Source organism: Hippocampus bargibanti, linkage group LG04 (genome assembly GCF_051943395.1).
Source record: "Hippocampus bargibanti isolate YZ-2025 linkage group LG04, ASM5194339v1, whole genome shotgun sequence".
In the NCBI taxonomy this organism is placed as follows: Eukaryota; Metazoa; Chordata; class Actinopteri; order Syngnathiformes; family Syngnathidae; genus Hippocampus; species Hippocampus bargibanti.
This window is the reverse complement of record NC_142737.1, coordinates 29,585,116-29,600,939: the sequence shown is the minus strand read 5'-3', so window position 1 is coordinate 29,600,939 and position 15,824 is coordinate 29,585,116. Positions and strand designations below refer to the sequence as shown.

Here is a 15,824-nt window from a genome sequence, read left to right as displayed (position 1 = left end):
TCATGACACTGAAACCAAATGCATTGTTTGATCAAATCGCAGTTTAGGGCAGTCAATGAGAAATATCCATCCATTTTCTACCAAATTTTTCTCCCACGGGTGGCCCAGTCGGCGAGTGGTTAGCACGGCGGCTTCACAGTGCAGAGGTTGCCGGTTCGCGTCCCGATCCGGCCTCCCTGTGTAGAGTTTGCATGTTTTCCACGGGCCCGCGTGGGTTTACTCTGGGTCCTCCGGTTTCCTCCCACTTTCCAAAAAAAAACATGCATGGCAGGCAGCTTGAACACTCCAAAATGTCCCTTGGTGTGAGAGAGACTGATGTTTGCCTTTGTGTGCCCTGTGATTGGCTGGCAACTAATTTAGGGTGTCCTGAAGACAGCTGGGATAGGCTCCAGCAACCCCCATTACCCTAATGAGGAAAGAGTGGTACGGAAAATGGATGGATTTTCTACCACTTATCTATTGTCGGGTAGCAGGGCCAACAGGGTAGACCAGAATTCTGTTTCCCCACCCACTTCTTTTAACATTTGCCGATTCCAAGACGTTCCGTGGCCAGCCCAAAGACACAGTCTGGCTTGTCCCGTGGGGCCTCTTGCCGTTCGGACATGCCCAGAAAAGCTCGGACACCCTGCGGAGGACATTCATTTCGACTGCTTGTGTCCAGGATCTCGTCATTTTGTTTATGGCCCATAGCTCGTGACCATAAATCAGGGTGATTCACCACAATATGCCAATATGTTTGATATATGATCGATATGTTCTGATCACAAAAAGTTTTGACACCAAAAAAAAATCTTAATATTTAACTGTCACTCCAGCCCACAAGGGGCATGCCTGTGTGGGCCTAGATGTTATGGTGGGTGTCCATTATTTTCATTTATAAAGCGTGTAACCCCAATCTGTGGAAAACCGTAGGCACAGAACTTTTGCATTTCACCGTTTGGAACTGTGGAGACACACCGTGATATAATTTAGCAGGCAAGACTTGAAGCGTGGAGATAAATTTGAGGTTAGTTTTGTACATACATGGACATGTGAACAAAGACACTGAGTTGATTGATCTGGGCAAAATCCAAGCTACACGTGCAAGTAATGAGTCACAATTTAGAAAATGTATGAACAGTCTTGCTCAGTTATGTCATGGTTATTTGCAAAGACGCAACTAACTTAACATTGAAAAACACACACGCTGCTCTCTGATCTACAACTTGTAGCCCAGTCCAGAACTGCTGATGTGGCAGAAGAGTGTCATGGCGAAACACATCCCTAAGACCTGTCAAAAAAGGCAAACGTGGTCATCTGTGCTGTAGGTTTTAGTCATGGTTAACATAATTCATGCTGTCAGTCTGCATTTGTTTGTTTCTGCTGTTTTCATTTGGTAAAATACCACTCCCCTCTAATTATAGCTGACTCTTCGTAATCTGCTTGTATATACGTGTGTGTGTGTGTGTGTGTGCGTGTGCGTGTGTGTGTGTGTGTGTGTGTGCGTGTGTGCGTGTGTGTGTGTGTGTGTAAAATGTGTTTACCTCAATAATGCAGAGGACGATAACAGAAATCCCAGTGTTTAGGAAATTTTCTTCAAACCAGCTCCTGATCTGGTCCAAACAGCCCTGCAAACCCAAAGCAGATTATTTGGACTGAATTGAAAAAAAGGATTGGGTCTCATGCTGAACTGGCAACATGGTAATATGTCAAACTCTCATACGGTTGATCTGTACTGTGGCATCTGTGAGTCATTGCAGTCTTGAAAGCAGCAAGAATCCGGCACATTATCTTCCCAGTCCGATACATTGTGCACCCCACAACAATCAAACTGGAACAAAGCATTACAAAACAAAAACAATTAAAATGTTCCTTACATAATACTGGCAACCAAGTGGTTCTTAATCATTAAATACAAATGTGTTTACATTAGAATGTAAAATAAAGCTTAACTATGTTAGAAGTGATTGGCAGATGAGAAGAAGCCTGTGTACAACCGTGTTGTGTGATCCACATTTTGAGAATGACTGATATGCGGTTTGGCAGAAGGGTTCCAGCACCAGTGTCACAAAATGTACTTCAAATCCAAACTTTGAGTTCCCTTTTCCTAAACATTTTGTAAGTCTTGTCGGCTCATGTTCATGTCTCACCGTTTTTTGAACCAGATCCCACTCACTGAGGTACTCATCCGGATGTTTCCCTTTTACTTCCTTTAAACCATCGTTCAGGTCACGCTCCACCCATTTTGCAATCTATTGAGGTGAAGTGTAGGTTATTGGCATAATACTTGAATGGCACTCGATAACATAGAGCAGGGGGATGATACTAACCTATGTGGCCGTTGCTGTCGAAACAGGTAAAAGTCCCCCTTTTGAATTAGCTCAAAGTTAATCTTCCGACCAAACGATCGTTAAGTCAATTTGGTCATAAGTCGAAGTCCATTCAAAATGATGAATAGAGACCATGTGCTAAATGACTTGCAAACGATCTGAGTCGGACGCCAAGGATGTGGGTCTGGGTTGCAGGTGTTCTATCGCTTGACCTCTCCCCGGCCTTACTGCCGATGCACGGCCTGACCCCGGGGCCGTCTGTGGCGACCTGCCACCTCTCCCCGAAGCAGAACAAACTGTCTCACTCAAAGAGGTGCCGGCCGTGAGCGTGTGTGTGTGTGTGTGTGTATGCGCGTGTGTGTGTGTGTGTGTGTGTGTGTGTGTGTGTGTGTGTGTGTGTATATATATATATATATATACAGTAAAGTCTCGTTATATCGATATCCAAGGGAGTCCGAAAAAATATCGATATAACCGGGACTATCGATATATCCGACCCCGTTTGCATGTAATTTTCTCCGTGCGTGCATAGAAATAGTATCGATATAACCGGGACTATCGATATATCCGATATCGATATAACGAGACTTTACTGTACATATACAGTAAAGTCTCGTACATATACAGTAAAGTCTGTACATATACAGTAAAGTCTGTACATATACAGTAAAGTCTCGTACATATACAGTAAAGTCTTGTTATATCGATATCGGATATATCGATAGTCCCGGTTATATCGATACTATTTCTATGCACGCACGGAGAAAATTACATGCAAACAGGGTCGGATATATCGATAGTCCCGGTTATATCGATATTTTTTCGGATTCCCTTGAATATCGATATAACGAGACTTTACTGTATATATATATATATATATATATATATATATATATATATATATGCGTGTGTGTGTGTGCATCTGCGTGTGGTTGTGTGGCCCTGACTGAAAAAACATTTCTAAATATTTTGCTTTTATGGCTCTCTTATATAATAATGATAATAATAATAATACATTTAATTTATAAGCATCTTTCAAAACTCTCAAGGTCACTTTACAGTCACGGGATAGGCTTTTTGCTGTTGGTAAGCGGTGGCAGCCACACGCGCCAGCGTTCTCTCAACCCAAAATAACTCAAATAGATAGAAAGTTAACGAGCTAGCTAATAGATAGCCAGCTAGTCAAAACCCCTGACCTAGAGTGTGTCTCGGGTGTGACCTCACATCTTGTTCGTAGAGGAGAAGCAAGCATGCAGCAGTCAGCTCCACCAGCAGCAGGAAGAAGAGCATCAGGAAGAACTGACGGCAGAAATAGACAAGCACCAGACAATTATTTTTTTTTCCAGATAGATGTAATTTAGTGTTTTTATCCTGATAGCCTATTGACTTTGCTCCCTTTGGAAGTACAGTAAAGTCTTTTTCTGTACTTGTTAATGCTTGTTCTGTCAAACTCAAATTAGGCTTTTTATTTTCTCAAACCTCTGCAAATGACAAGACATTCTAATTTTATTCATTCATTCATTTTCTATACTGTGTTATCCTCAGCAGGGTCGTGGAGGGTGCTGGAGCCGATCCCAGCTGTTTTCGGGCACCAGGTGGGGACACCCTGAACCGGTTGCCAGTCAACCGCAGGGCATACAGAAGCAAACAACCATCCACGCTCACAGTCACACCTAAGGACGATTTGGAGTGTTCAATCAGCCTGCCATGCATGTTTTGGGAATGCGAGGGGTAACCGGAAGACCCGGAGAAAACCCACGCAGGCCTGGGGAGAACTGGCAGTTTTGGCCCTAGTTTTGGTCCCTACAGTCCAGAGGTGGTGGTGCCAGACCTCTGCTATGATAGGTCCCTGCTCTCAGGTTGGGAGGAGCAGAGGACTATACACTGAGGCTACACTTATTACATCTATTGTCCTGACTGATTATGGGGTCTACGACTGGCCTGATTGCCCCATTTTCTCTGGTATCACCTCATCAGCATAACTAAGCCTATGTTGCCTAAGACGTCTGTTGTAAGAACGATCCAGAGGATTAAACCTCACCCCACCATGGCAATTTAATGAAGGGTTTTGCTGTTTTATGAAAATAGCTTATTTTAATCCCCTTTCAAACCATCTATTTTCTTTCGCTAAGATTTTGACCGCATTGTCGTCAAATGAGTGGTTGCTCGCTTTTAGGTACATATGTACTACAGATTGAGGCCCACTAGTATTATGGGCCTCTCGCTGACAAAGCCTCTTGGAAGAGAAGCGAAACGTCAGACACCTTTAAAGTACAGATGACGGCTGAAGAAACCTTTTCATCGATGGACCACTCCTGTACGACTCAGAGCTTACACATACTTTTTAATTTACAATGTGGCATGTAACCCAGGCAACTGGACTGGATGACTGCTCTGTAAACAGTGCATGTCGACAGGATATTCGGAAGGACAAACCGCTACCGTTCGCTGCACAATATTACAGTTCCATCCGTACAGCACGTGTATCGTACCGTCAGTAGAAGGCAGCGATTCTCTTTCAGAGCTCCCAGGAAGCCCAGGAAGGAAACACATGAGATGATGATACCACATATCAGCAACATGTTGGCTAAATTAAAGTTGGCCAGGGAAGGTGTGAGTGTTGCCAATTTGAAGTTCACCCTCAGGAAAACGCCAAAGCCCAGCACGGCCACGCCAGACACCTGACACCAAAGAACAATCACTTCAGTTGGGAGTACATGTTCGGTGGAAATGCTCTTCTCCCACTGCAGTCACTTCAACAGTTTTGAAACTAGATTTTTTTGTCTTTCTTTTTTATATGCAGCGATAAGAATTTTCCGCTGCATAATTTCTTACTTTTTCAGACCAAAATGACCAGATAAAACTAAATATGTATTCCTGCTTTTTCGCTGTCTATTTCCTGTTTCAGCTTGTGTTGGCGGAAAGCGCCATTTTGATTGGATGATCTTGACTTAGGTCCCGTTGATGCCGAAACATGTAAACGCCCCCTTTTGAATAAGTGGACGAGTAAAAAAAATCCAGTTGAATGGTCAGAAGGATTCGCCTTTGTGGAGAGAACAGGTTCTAATTTGATAGATTTTAATTTGCAATGAAACAAGACCATCGATGTAACAGTCGAAAGTCAGTGGCACTATGACAAGCTCCACAAGTCATAGTTCCTGTTTTTTTCATGCGCCAGTTGGTAGCATTTTTGCTTCACCTTTCATCATTAATGTTAAAGGACAACCGAGGTCACTTTTTTGTTTCCTAACTGACATCAGAAAAACGTTTTATAGCATATAAAATACCCAAAACACGCAGTATATTTTTATTCAAATGCAAAACACCAATAAAAATGACTTCAAGTGTCCAAAAATGCAAAAAAATGAGCTGCGAATTGGGCATTTTCAGAAAGTCCCGCCCCCAGTTCGTGACGTCACGCCAAGACGTCTTGCATTGCTGGAGAATCAAGGGCTTCAGATTCTGAGAATATGCTTTCTTGTTACACATCCAGTTATGAATATGATTCAAATAGTTCTGAGGAGGAAAGCACACATGTTTGCAATCGATTAAATAATTTATTCCGTGCCATTTTGAGGCAACATTGGGGGTAAATGTCTCACCCAAAAAGAGGCAGAAGAAAATGGTGACCTCTTGTAGACATGACAGTGTATTGCGTTTCCACAGGCTGATAAATTTCCTTATATGGAGCTTGGACGCCCTCTTCTGGCGCAACACGAGGTTTTCAGACCAAACAAGCATTGACGTGATGGAAGGACTGCTACAATGTGTCCTTTTTTTTCGGTCAGGGGCGTTCCTTCAGTGACGTCACGTACGGACTCGTCACCAACTCAAAAACAAGACTTCCGGAATATTTAGCTTATATTCAGAGTCTTAAAACGTAAAATATAGCTATATGCTGTGGAATCTTTGTAAAATATGCTCAGTAGAAGTCATTTGAAGCCATTTTACAAATTATGGACAGAACTTGTCCGGAGACGTCGGTTGTCCTTTAAGGGTGTATAGGTTTCATGATTGACTGTTTTTAGACCTACAGTGTATGGCATGTTGTTGAATAGTCCTTCAAAAAAGTACCTGTTCAGTGAATAAATAATTTGTGATAGAGTTGCCTTCTCTCATTTCACTTTATGGTAGAATGTGTCACCTGCCCTCAGCATACTGAGTCACTGAAATTTGGAAGCTCTTTTGCGGGGGCTTAAAAATAGTCCAAAATTGCTTGCTGTAAGGGGTTAATTAACATTGTAGTTGAAATTGACTGATTAAAAATGCTGCGTTATAATTTCAATGGTGTAATTCATTGCCAAACCGCATTGATTTTCTCCCTTTGTTATTGCCGACTATTATCCTTGCTGTCGTTGCCTTTTTATCGAGCATCTTGATCTTTATTATGCTCATCGAATTGCTTGTTCTGTAGCCACAAGGGGACACAAGCCAGTGTCTTATTGTGCCAAGCCCGGATAAATACAGAGGGTTGTGTCAGGAAGGGCGTCCGATGTAAAAGCTTGGCCAAAACAAACATGAAATGACGAAATAATATAATGAACTTAGGTAGGTTGCTTTTGTGATTGGATTTGACAAGTTTATGGCATTACGGTATGAGAACAAATGAAGACATACGTACAAAACAAAGAAAGTTGGCGACACACATGGTGTACTTTAAACACTTGAGGCATCCGTGGGTCATTGTGTCGAGGTTCTGTTAAAACACGTCAAAGATTGTGAAAATGCAAATAGAAAAAAAGAGAAGCTTTTTGAAGACAGAACAGTATGTTGTTTATACGTGTAGTTGGTCTTTTCAAATCAACAGTGACACTTAAGGAGTGGGGCTGGGGCAGTGATTCTAGCTCATCTCATTTCCTGTCTTTCCTTAAAAGACAAACACACTGTTTCAAAAATATTTCGAACATTTAGTCTTTGATTTCAACTGATTTAACCAAAGTGAATATTAGAAAGATGTGAACATACAGAAATGTCAAATTATTAGTATTCTAATTATTCCAATTAGTTGAGATAAAAATGTATGCCAAACTAATCCAAATTTTCATGACAAATTGTCCTAAAAAAATGACTGCATTGTTATTATTCTAAATTGAATACTGTATATGATTTCAATTGTGACACCATTAGAACAAAATATGAAATAATCAATAGGGAGAATATCAGAAACATTTTTGGTCATTTTTGATTCCTACTAGATCAGCAATAATTTGAAAATGATTCAGATGACTACACATGATGGAGTGTTCATTTTCTTTCAAACTATAAAGCAAGTTCCATCGTATACGACACATCAAAAATGCGCTGAGAATTTTAACATTCCTTATATGGACGACTATATCTTTGTTTCGCAAAAACTTGGATTCATACTCGAAAAAAGATAAACAGGCACTTACCTTTGTTTGACAGTTACCAATGTTTTTTGCTGTTTTTGAAAACTGCTGTTGCTTACACTTCCCCTTCGCTTTGTACTGAGGGTGCTGTGCCTCGTGGGTTTTTCAGCGCTGTCTTACTTCCTCTTTCTAAATATTGGGTGAAAAATGGGAGTGAGCTTTTGTTCAGTACAGAATAAAACAAAATAACACAACAGACTGCTTTTCATTTCCTGCCGCATCCAGAATGTGAAAAGCCTGCTCTCATTGAGGAGTCTAATGTTCACCACCTATTGAAAAATGCAGACAGTCTCAGGATTTATCTGCCCGGCGTAATTTTAGCACAACGTGAAATATCCCTGGAAAAAAAAAGTCTGCTGGATTGACATGAAGAAATATGGATATTGGCAAGATGCATTACAATCCTGTATCACTCTCGTCAAACAGCTCTACTTATGCTCACATTTTATGGTTCATTCAGACCAAACGGTAAAAATTGCAACACACTGCTGGTCTTGCATGCGTTGGTTCTGCACCGTGGTTACTTTCAAGCAGACAGGAGGAAGAGCTCTTTTCCTCCCCCCAAAAAATGGAAATGTTGCTAGTCAATTTGAAGAGGGATGGGTGTTTTGGCTGCCATTTTGGGTAATCTGGTGTGTTCCTACATTCATGATATTAACCTCAACAGATGCTACATTGAAATCAAAAAGTTTTGACATAATTTCAAAGCTAGCAAATGTATCACATCTGAATAAATACGTTTGACCAACCCAATGTAAGGTTTATGCATTAACAATACAATATTAAAGCCCATGAGTTCTTTTTTTACATTCATGCACAAAGTGCAAAGGAAGGCCGACAAACAGTGAGATACTGGTAATTGCTGAATGACGTGGCTTTGAGGTTATTAGTGAATGAGTTGAAAGAATCCATTTTCTTTTGAATGACGAACAGGAACGCTACGTTGCCCTGGCCAGGTAACCGAATTTGCGGAACGGACAGAACAATGTAGCTTTTTTTTTGGTCTTTTCTTTTGACTTTATTGATGAGAAGGTTTCTTCAGCCGTCATCTGTACAATTTTGAAGGTTTCGGACGTTTCGCCTCCTATCCAAGAGGCTTCGTCAGCGAACTAAAGTCTGACTGGTCGTATCGGCCCTATTTATATATCCCTAATGTCCAGGCATGGCGGCGCCGGACACAGCAATGATAGGTCCCTACTCTCAGGTTGGGGGGAGCAGAGAACCCCTCCCTGTGGCCCTACTGATTGTTCCTACATTCCTGACTAACGACTGGCCTACTTCCCCCACTCCCACCGGTATCATCATCTATTAGCTAGCTAGCTAGCTGAGCCAAAGATAGCGACTATGGGCACCAGGTGGCAAGCACATCCATCTACAACATTAGTAGCCTGTTCTAAAAAAAGTGATTGGGCACCATCAATGTCAACAATCTTAGCTACCTATTAATGAGCTATCTATTAGCTAGCTAACTTTCTATCTATTTGAGTTACTTCCGGGTTGAGTGAACGCTGGCGCGTGTGGCTGCCGCTGCTCACCCACAGAAAAATCCTGTGACTGTAAAGTGACCTTGAGAATTTTGAAAGGCGTTTATAAATGAAATGTGTTATTATTATTATTATTATTATTATTATTATTATAACCGTTTGTCACAATTTGCAAGGTGGCGGAGGTGGTGGACCCCAAAAAAGCCGGCAGGAGGGAAGAGCAGAGTGTATTGGACAAATTGTATTAAATAAAGTCAGCAGGAACAAAATTTCAAACAACAAAGTAGGAAACAAAACCATGAGTAAATATGACAAGATGAACCAAACCTGACAGAGTGAACCAAACACTGACCACCCCCCCCACCCAATGGTCTGCTGGAAGTCCTTTTAACTGCCACTGATTAAAACGATCAACACCTGTGCAGCTGCAGGCAGGGCTGACAGTGCCACCCATTGGACGCCAACCAGAAAGTGACACAGTTGTAAACAGTTCAATCCACTCGAAATACCCTGACGTCCTTGCTCCTAATTTGCTGGGCTTGCTTTTTTTTGTCTGATTCCTGGTTGGTAAAGGAAGTTGGACGTGTTATGTTTCTCTCTCAGGTCCCACAGGGTCTCCTTATTGACAAACACGGTTTAATATTTTACAGACATGTCTTAATAATAATAGTAATAATAATACATTTTATTTCAAGCACCTTTCAAAGCTCGCAGGGACACTTTACAGTCACAGACAAGCATAGATACAATAATAAATAAAATACAATTATAAACAGAATACAATAAATAAAATACAATTATCAATAGAAACAAGAGATAGAGCTACACAGAAAATGCCATTTGAAATAGGTGGCTTTTGAGATGGGATTTGAAGGTGGGAAGATCAATTTTTCGAATGTTGGGAGGAAGTGAGTTCCAGAGTTTGGCTGCAGAGCTGCTGAAAGCTCTGTCTGTCATTATTTGTCCAATGACATCAGAGTGGAAGAGCTGATTCATAAAGAATAAGGAAACCAGAATAAAATGCGGAAGTGGTCTGTTCTCAAGCACACCATACCTTCAATCAATAACTGTTCAATTAACCTTGTTAGATTAGGCATCTGGCCCACATTCGGCTTGAAGCTGGCACAGCTGGCCTTGTGTCGGAACTGGCTTGATGCATGTGTGCCAAATGTGGCTGAGAATCGGTAAAGCAGGCATTGGCTTGCGCCTGGCAAACCAGACGTGAGAGAAGTTGTTGATTGAAGAATGTGGGCTAGAAATCTATTTACAACTCTCCCCCATTTTTGGCCAGCCAGTGTTGAGTCACACTTAAATTCAGTTTCAGTTTTTTCTCTACACACAGCCTGGTTTTACATAGCAGACCTATGCGGAATTCTATTCATTGCACACACACACACACACACACACGCATGCACGCACACACACAAGCGCGCACACACACACACACACACACACACACACACACACACACACACACACACACACACACACACACACACACACACACACACACACACACACACGTTTTTATGCTTTCCCGGGACCACCTTTCGGATAATCACTTCTGGGGACCACCCTTTCCAAATGACTTAAAGCTATAAAAAAATCAGGGATGCACACAATGGCTTTGTCAGCTTATACACACCTTTAAATTGCCAAACGAACGTTCGTTTGGCAATTTGCGAGAGGATTTAACAAACATTATGTGTCATAATTTTTCGCGTCTTCGAACGTTCGTTTGGCAATTTGCATACTCGGCACCGGCGGCCAATCAGAAGCCTGCTTCGGACTCTACACACACAGCAAGGTGGCCAAGCCGAATTGAATTGGGCTTGCATATATATATATATATATATATATATATAAAATAAAATAAAATCTCTGCCAGCACGTACGGGACTAGAAGTCAGATATATATATATATATATATATATATATATATATATATATATATATATATATATATATATATATATATATATATATATATATATATATATATATATATACAGTGAGACCTCAACTGACGAACTTAATTGGTTCCCAGACAAAGTGTGGGAATAATGGGAATGGGAATAATCCGTTCCCGGGTTTCCATAAAATATACTTTTCAACTAAATAAGCCTTAAAACTACACACAACCTACCTTATCCTATGTATAATAAATGTGCTATTGTATTGCAATGAAAGAAATACACTGCACTGTATAATAAAGTCACTTTATTTACATTTGTGATGGTCATTGATGGCTCTTAATTGACACCTGTTGCTTTCTGACTTGTAAGGTCTTACGAAACTGAGGCATCACATTATCATTTGTCATGTTGATGATTCTCATAGCCACAGTCTTTTCTGAATGGAACTGTTCAATAAAAGCCTGCACATCAACTGTTGAATGGCCTGCTTCTGTTTGAAGGCAAATCAAATTCTCTGTGTTGATGACCTCATTATGGTCAGCAACAAGCTCCTCGATGTCATCTGCATTCACTTCTAGTCCCGTAGGTGCTGCCAGAGATTTTATGACAACAAAAGGCGTGAGTACTTCCACGGACGTGGAATAAAACGCGACAAAAGAAGGCGGGCGGGGCGAATAAAATGGCACAATCACGTCTAACAATCAACAATGAGAAGGGGTATGGAAAGTAGCGCCGGCCAATCACAGCTGTTCGGTCGTGTGCTACAGCCGAAGATCACTTTCGCCAGATCCGAAGGTCGTGTGCTTGATGGAACGGCCGTGGTGGGTGTGTATTATGAAAATAGTGCTTATTATAAGGCTTAATTTCATAAATTTGACGTTCGTATGATGAAAAGTTCGTATTATAAGGCGTTCGTAAGTTGAGGTCTCACTATATATATATATATATATATATATCTCATCTCATCTCATTTTCCGTACCGCTTATTCCTCATTAGGGTCGCGGGGGTTGCTGGAGCCTATCTTAGCTGTCTTCGGGCACGAGACGGGGGACACCCTGAACTGGTTGCCAGCCAATCACAGGGCACACAAAGACATACAACAGTCACTCTCACACTCACACCGAGGGACAATTTTGGAGTGGTCAATCTGCCTGCCATGCATGTTTTTGGAGTGTGGGAGGAAACCGGAGGACCCGGAGAAAACCCACGCGGGTCCGGAGAGAACATGCAAACTCCACACAGGGAGGCCGGACCAGGACGCGAACCGGCGACCTCTGCACTGAAGCCGGTGTGCTAACCTATATATATATATATATATATATATATATATATATATATATATATATATATATATATATATATATATATATATATATATATATATATATATATATATATATATATACACAGTAAAGTCTCGTTATATCGATATCGGATATATCGATAGTCCCGGTTATATCGATACTATTTCTATGCACGCACGGAGAAAATTACATGCAAACAGGGTCGGATATATCGATAGTCCCGGTTATATCGATATTTTTTCGGACTCCCTTGAATATCGATATAACGAGACTTTACTATATATATATATATATATATATATATATATATATATATATATATATATATATATATATATATATATATATATATATATATATATATATATATATATGACGGGTGTCACAACAGTGACTGTCTTCATCTCCACGATGCTGCCGTATTAATGAAGACGAGACGCGTGGATGTGTCTTTTTATTTCTTTTATTTCTGCAACACAGTATGGCAGAAGGGATGGGTGAAGTCGCATGGGTTTCGTCTTGTGATTAACCTGAATCTCCTCGAGATTGTTCTCAAATGCAAAACATTGTAGATAACAAAACAGAATTAACAACGTGTGATCGTATAGTGGTTATTTACAGAAAAAGAGAATACAACACAAGTTCACTGTTATTTACAAGATGTCCCTGAACGCATCATGGGCGGAGACTCGGCAGAACACGCGGTGCGCTTGTAATGGCTGGCGCACAGTTCAACCAGCCACGGACACTCACGGGCAAATGAAACACGACACAAGAAACTAAATATTGTTCAATAAAAACGAAATGAAACAATTATTACCTGCAACACAGTATGGCAGAAGGGATGGGTGAAGTCGCATGGGTTTCGTCTTGTGATTAACTGCGATAGAAAAGCGCATATGCTCCTAAGTTCCACTCGACAAAACATGAAGTAAATAATGACACAAAAAGTAATCTGGACTCGAAATGAATAAGGGAACTAATTAGATAACACTAGACAGTACAAAAGGGGAAACAAAATAAGATATTGTCATGAAAATGCGCGTTAATCAAGACCAACAGAAAATTGCGACTCACCCTGAATCTCCTCGAGATTGTTCTGGAAACTATGGGCGGGACATAGTGCCACACTGTGCGCCGTTGCGTCACTTCCTTCATAATTTAATAACCTAAGTGTACAACTCCGTTACATACACCCCCCTTAAATTATGCAGAAGTGAGGCAACATACACACGGAAGACAACAGAAAGACCAACAGGCACAATAGACAAGGTTATCGGGCAAGGATGTACAAAAATGCTGTCTAATTATGTCACTCATCTGACCAACTACGTCAGGTGACTGGAGTAAGGTGGAAAGTAGCGCCGGCTGGAGAGCTGTTCGGTCGTGTGCTACAGCCGAAGATCACTTTCGCCAGATCCGAAGGTCGTGTGCTTGATGGAACGGCCGTGGTGGGTCTGTATTATGAAAATAGTACTTATTATAAGGCTTAATTTCATAAATTTGACGTTCGTATGATGAAAAGTTCGTATTATAAGGCGTATATATATATATATATATATATATATATATATATATATATATATATATATATATATATATATATATATATATATATATATATATATATATATATATATATCTCATCTCATTTTCCGTACCGCTTATTCCTCATTAGGGTCGCGGGGGTTGCTGGAGCCTATCTCAGCTGTCTTCGGGCACGAGGCGGGGGACACCCTGAATTGGTTGCCAGCCAATCGCAGGGCACACAAAGACATACAACAGTCACTCTCACACTCACACCTAGGGACAATTTGGAGTGGTCAATCTGCCTGCCATGCATGTTTTTGGAGTGTGGGAGGAAACCGGAGGACCCGGAGAAAACCCACGCGGGTCCGGAGAGAACATGCAAACTCCACACAGGGAGGCCGGACCAGGACGCGAACCGGCGACCTCTGCACTGAAGCCGGTGTGCTAACCTATATATATATATATATATATATATATATATATATATGTAACGGAGTTGTGCGCTTAGATTATTAAATTATGAAGGAAGTGACGCAACGGCGCACAGTGTGGCACTATGTCCCGCCCATAGTTTCCAGAACAATCTCGAGGAGATTCAGGGTGAGTCGCAATTTTCTGTTGGTCTTGATTAACGCGCATTTTCATGACAATATCTTATTTTGTTTCCCCTTTTGTACTGTCTAGTGTTATCTAATTAGTTCCCTTATTCATTTCGAGTCCAGATTACTTTTTGTGTCATTATTTACTTCACGTTTTGTCGAGTGGAACTTAGGAGCATATGCGCTTTTCTATCGCAGTTAATCACAAGACGAAACCCATGCGTGTCAGGGTCTGTGTGCTCGTCGGAGATGCACTGTACTGGGTCTGGGAAGGAACTCTGTCCCCACTAACATAAGTGGCCTCAGCTCGCACCTGCCCATTACCCTCTGTACAAACTACATCACCCTGCATAGCACTACATAACTGTGACAGACTGGAGAAAGGTATCTGTTGCTGGTGTATCAGTTGTCTGTGCGCTCGTCGTAGATGCACTGCACTGGGTCTGGGAAGGAACTCTGTCCCCACTAACATAAGTGGCCTCAGCTTGAACCTGCCCATTCCCCTCTGTACAACCTACACCACTCTGGATTACACTACACAACTGTTACACGGTTGGGAAGCCTCTACCTCTACCAACACACTCATTCAAAGGTGTGCTACTTGTTACTTGTAAGGAGCTCATTCTTAGACTTAACACATGAAAACACGTACATGAAAAAAAAACACACTAATTGCAAAACAGCAGGTAGACAATTAACACACTACATGTATTTCCAAAACGGGGGTCGACACACCGTCCACCGAGTGATGGGACTGCACAGCGTCTTCATTGTGCAGCATCGCGGTCCTGGTCCGAAGTGGAGAGTCACTTGTGATCCGGGTCACGGCACCAATGTGACGGGCGTCACAACAGTGACTGTCTTCATCTCCACGATGCTGCCGTATTAATGAAGACGAGACGCGTGGATGTGTCTTTTTATTTATTTTATTTCTGCAACACAGTATGGCAGAAGGGATGGGTTAAGTCGCATGGGTTTCGTCTTGTGATTAACCTGAATCTCCTCGAGATTGTTCTCAAATGCAAAACATTGTAGATAACAAAACAGAATTAACAACGTGTGATCGTATAGTGGTTATTTACAGAAAAAGAGAATACAACACAAGTTCACTGTTATTTACAAGATGTCCCTGAACGCATCATGGGCGGAGACTCGGCAGAACACGCGGTGCGCTTGTAATGGCTGGCGCACAGTTCAACCAGCCACGGACACTCACGGGCAAATGAAACACGACACAAGAAACTAAATATTGTTCAATAAAAACGAAATGAAACAATTATTACCTGCAACA

General features: G+C 41.4%; 1 protein-coding gene across 1 annotated transcript in view; it reads right to left on the bottom strand.

Moving 5' to 3' along the window:
* Positions 1-7,753, bottom strand: part of LOC148899654 (leukocyte surface antigen CD53) — a 10,080-nt gene extending 2,327 nt beyond the window's left edge. The window contains exons 1-9 of the mRNA XM_088994111.1: positions 7,703-7,753; positions 6,931-7,005; positions 4,802-4,990; positions 3,534-3,608; positions 2,130-2,231; positions 1,703-1,810; positions 1,524-1,607; positions 1,203-1,270; positions 1,020-1,074 (exon numbers count right to left, since the gene is read on the bottom strand). Of these exons, the coding sequence (XP_088850237.1) occupies positions 1,020-1,074; positions 1,203-1,270; positions 1,524-1,607; positions 1,703-1,810; positions 2,130-2,231; positions 3,534-3,608; positions 4,802-4,990; positions 6,931-6,993 (744 nt within the window). The 5' untranslated portion in view covers positions 6,994-7,005; positions 7,703-7,753. The remainder of the gene's footprint in view (positions 1-1,019; positions 1,075-1,202; positions 1,271-1,523; positions 1,608-1,702; positions 1,811-2,129; positions 2,232-3,533; positions 3,609-4,801; positions 4,991-6,930; positions 7,006-7,702) is intronic.
* Positions 7,754-15,824: the final 8,071 nt, after the last annotated feature.